This window comes from Sinocyclocheilus grahami, unplaced genomic scaffold (assembly GCF_001515645.1).
Source record: "Sinocyclocheilus grahami isolate Dianchi unplaced genomic scaffold, SAMN03320097.WGS_v1.1 scaffold6965.1, whole genome shotgun sequence".
Lineage (NCBI taxonomy): Eukaryota > Metazoa > Chordata > Actinopteri > Cypriniformes > Cyprinidae > Sinocyclocheilus > Sinocyclocheilus grahami.
Genome location: NW_015511181.1, coordinates 2069 through 6844, shown reverse-complemented (window position 1 = coordinate 6844; position 4776 = coordinate 2069). Strand labels below are relative to the sequence as shown.

Sequence of the window (4776 nt, the reverse complement as noted above, 5' to 3'; positions counted from 1 at the left end):
TCTCTTCTGGTGAGACCCTGCTGAGTGATGCACACGACACTCTCAGGGATGCTGACTGGGTAATAACTGCTCTGTTTTCTCTCCTCTGTCTGGATCTCCTCCTAGCTGGCCGTGTTTGCATCAGGTGAGTGTTCAGTAAGCGCTGATGGTCACGTGACGTGACCGTTGTATGATTCTCCTGACTCATAATTGATGAATTTCACAACATTAAGTTATTTTCATGTTGATTAACTTGTCGAATCAGTCTGTTGTATAAAGCTCTGTAGAAATGAATGTGATTTGACTTGTGATAAATACACACCAGTACACCATTGACTGAAATATAAAACATAAAGTGAATATTCTTTATGATTTCAGAGAGCGGACTCCTCCGCGACCGCAAGGACAGCGGCCGGAACCAGAGAACCGTGGCGTGAGTGTCACTTTCTCTTACAAAATAAACTAGCTGCATATTCAGAATTATTGTCATTGTTACTCAATATAAGCAGGCTCATAAGCTTTTCAGTTTTTTTTTCTTGCTGTAAATAAAACAGATTATTGGAGGATGTTTTACTAGAAAACTCAATTTCAGTCTTTCTACGTCAAAATTGCTCATTTAATTTAATGCCACCGTTTCTTTGTAATGTTTTGTGAAATTTAGTATCAATCTCTGAGTAAAAATTGTTTCTACGTGAATTTAAAGACAATGACCGCATAGCAACACCTTAGCAACCACCCCAAGTACCCTAGCAACACCCTAGCAACCACCACGATTACCCTAGCAACAGCCCTGGGTGCCCTAGCAACCACATAGCAACACCCTAGCAGCCACCCTGATTACCCTAGCAACCACCCCAAGCACCCTAGCAACCATCCCAAGTACATTAAGTAAATTCTGACTTTTTTTCTCAGAATTGCACAGTTTTTAAAATGTATATCCCATCAAAGCTGATAAAAGCGTTTGCAATGTGGCGTGTATCATTGCACAAGACGTTTGTGATGAAACGGTTACGTGGATGACGGCGGTTGCTTTAGTGCCTACCTGTAGATAATTCATTAGTCAAACGAGCGTCCCGCCGGGGCTTATTAAGGACAGAAGCTGGAAAGAGCTCAGCGGCGCGATGACAACATCTGACCTTTAAGATTGCATCACATTCTGCTCTCTCTCAACTCCTGAAGGTCTTGCATAAGGATTATTTACTCGATTGTAGTATGCAAATATAAAAAAATCTAGTTTTCCTCTAAATGAGAATGCAGTCATCATCTATTGGCTCTCCTGTTGTTCAGACTCGTGTGTTAGAGGCACACAAACAGAGACGTTTAGCAGAATGTTCACGCTGCTCGACCATTAAACTCTCAGACGAGGAGCTGATGCTATTCAAAGTCGTCAGGTAACCCACATGTAATTGATTATTCCGGAATCAAACATGCATGTGATCGTTTGGAGCAGTTCATAAACAAATCCAATTCAGAGGTGCTGCTTTATTCATGCTTTTATTTAGTTTTTGATGCTAACCATGGAACAACATTTAAAACTACCAAACTGTGCATAATCGCAACCCATCATAATAATCACTGCAGTTAGTGTTTTTTTGCGTTGGCTGTATTTTTAGTAATTTTTTACCTGATCAAAATATACCGACTGCAGTTTGAGATTAATTGGAATGCACAAAATCTTTAAATATTGTTAAAAACGAAGTTATCGGTTTATGCAAATTAACTCTTGATATATAGACAATGGCCAGATTATTCTTAAATGTATTTAATTATTAATCTTTCATGTTCCAGAAATTAAAGAACAGTTTGACACAGATGATGTACATTTAATTTCTTTTTTAAGTAATAAATCTGAAGTAAGTGTAATATAATGCAGTGTTAATGTGTTTGCAGGGCTTTCAGGGCTTCGGCTTCGGCGATGGAGGCTTCCAGATGTCTTTCGGTATCGGCGCTTTTCCTTTCGGGATCTTCGCTACAGCGTTTAATATCAATGACGGACGACCGCCTCCAGGTGTGTGCTGAACCTGTGAAAGACGCTTGCATGAACACATGATTGGGTGAATGATATCACTAAACGTCAAGAAAATACAACGAGAGATTCTTCATGCATGTTACAGATTTTATTAAGAACAATTCACCCGTGCATGTTTTTTTTTGACTTTGTAAGGTTTAATGAACAATCCATAACTGCATCTTTCTGTGAAGATGCCATATGCAGCACTTCTCCAGTCATTTAGTCTCTTAAGCTCCGCCCCTGCAAGCTTAAGCTCATCTGCATACATGTGAGCCACGCCCACATCTCAACATCCAATCAACAGCTGATGCACAGAACCAAGCCCCGCCCTACATTTATTCTTTAATAATAATTGCACTCAGATGTACGTCACAACACAGAAGTTTATCCTGACTTTAACCATTTTTATGTTTATGGGTGATTCTATAATTGGAGATACATTTGTCATTAGTTCTTACATTAAGAAACCCTGGCGTAATGTTATGTTTAATGCACTTCATGATGTTCATATATCAAATAATGGACTATATTTTCTTTGTTTTTTTCCATATCAATGTTATCATAATCCAAAAAGTAGACAGAATACATTAGCCTAAAATGAGTAACCTAGTTACTATGTTACTATAATGTATCATGTAATCTGTAATTATTTTTTACTGTTAATATAAATTACAAGTAATATAAATAATAAATATCGTGTTGTTTTAACTAAAAACAGTGTTCAACGTTCAAAATGTTTAATCTGGTCTAAATACGAAGTTCCGGCATGAAACTCTAGATGGCGCAGTCCGATAGGTCTAACTCAATATGACATAATGACATCATCATCACATGGCACAGCTGATTGGTTCTCTCCTGTATCGGTAGCCAATGAGCTCGCTGCTCAACATACTCGGCAGTGTTTGCTGTAGCAGTGCTCTTCAGAAACCCTCCACCTTCCCCAGCTCCACCTTTATAGGTATTTCTTACATGCTCATTATCTAATTCATCTGCACATGAGCAGCCTGTCTGATGCCCTCGCCGCTCTCACGCCAGCACACACAAATGCATTTAATAAAGATTGGCACAATAACATTTAATTACTTTTTAAACTACCAAAACCTGGACATGAGCTTTAAACATTCAGATAACAGTGAAGGCAAAATATACAACACATAGAAAACTCCCACTTTGGAAGTTGTTGCAATGAAATATATACAGAAATACAGCATCCCTTATATGATTTAATTATAAAGCATGCAAAAAATGTTTGAGAGGACAGAGTCTCCAGGCTTCCATCACTGTTCACTGCTCTTTAAACTCTGCGTCAAACATGATCTGCTGGATCTGCATCTTGACGGCGGCTCTTTTCTGCGGCGTCAGTCTTTTGAGGGCAGGGACGTAACTCAAGAGAAACAGCTCGTCCTCGTCGAAGGCTTTGAGGTTGCTGGCAGAGGCTGATGGCGTTCTCATGTGTATCTGCTCCTCGGGAGACTCCAGCTGCTCCGGGGCCTCGGCGTCACCGAGACACTTCTTCTCTCTGACGCGAGCGTCCAGGAACGACAGGGTTTCTCTGTAATGCAAGCGCCGGCTGCCTTCTTCCCTCCTCAGCTTGCATTCCACCACTGCACGGAAACAAATTACATTATACAATTATACTGCTGTTCATTCTCCAAACAATTATCTACAAATACTCAAAACAACAACAAAAAACAATTACACTGTAAAGAAAAAAAGATTATTGGAGTAGCCTACCTTTTACAAGAACATACCATTCCAGTTTTAAAATGTTACATTTTCAATGTTACTATTACTTGACACATTATTTGTGAAATTCAACAACACTGCAACAACATTTTTTTCAGTGTACCGTGATATTAGTTTTTAATTATGGGAAAACATACTTCTCAACATGCCCTATGTGCACACTTAAAAATTAGAAAGATAATAATAAAATTCCTCTCATTGGTGATTTCATGAACCTTTAACATCCATGGAGTCTTTCCATTGCACAAAAGAGTTTTTAAAATGGAAAAAAAGATTCTTTAGATGATTAAAATGCTCTTCACACTAAGAAAAGATGGTTTTAGGAACTGATCACTGAAAAGTTCACCAAAACCGGTCCTTCTTTGGCATCACTATGAAAGCCACCTTCATTTTTAAGAGTGCATATGCTAATATTTACTATGCATGCACTTATAAATATGATTTTATTCAGTAATTCCGTGCAAGAAGCATTCTACACTAGCACTGTAAACTGAGGATATAATATCGCAGCGTAGCGCGTAATGTTGACGCACTGACCGGAGAGACCGATGGACGCGGCGACCTCACGCCACGCTTTCACGCGCCGCTCCGCGCTGCGATAATCGAGCAGCGACGCGTTATAAAGCAACGGGTAAGCGCAGACGCTCTGGATGAGTTCCTCCGCCTCAGCCATTGAGTTCACCGAGCAGCGGAGGAGACGCGTTGTTCAGATCGTATTTCCGGAACGGCACGGTCGCGTCAGTAACGCGCGACTCACGCATCGCAACCGATTGGTAGAGAAGAAATGTGAGGTAGGAAGGAGAGAGAGGAGTCAAAGAGTATACCCAGGGTTTTAATGGTAGTGGAAGGTCGAACCAAGATCCCAGCAATGTAGAGTGATCTACGTTTTTTGGTGAACCATCAAGAAGTAGACCTGTTTATCAGTGTTGAGTTTGAGAAAGTTACTGGTCATCCAAGCAGTTATATCATTAATACAAGCCGATATGGGGTTGGTTGGAAAGGGAGATCAGTTGTGTTGAGAACTGATATTGAGCTGGGTG

At 40.0% G+C, this 4776-nt stretch overlaps 1 protein-coding gene across 1 annotated transcript in view; it reads right to left on the bottom strand.

The window, feature by feature from the left end:
- Positions 1-4486, bottom strand: part of LOC107577712 (transcription factor Adf-1-like) — a 5231-nt gene extending 745 nt beyond the window's left edge. Inside the window, exon 1 of the mRNA XM_016263757.1 lies at positions 4274-4486. Coding sequence (XP_016119243.1) covers positions 4274-4409 — 136 coding nt within the window. The 5' untranslated portion in view covers positions 4410-4486. The remainder of the gene's footprint in view (positions 1-4273) is intronic.
- Positions 4487-4776: the final 290 nt, after the last annotated feature.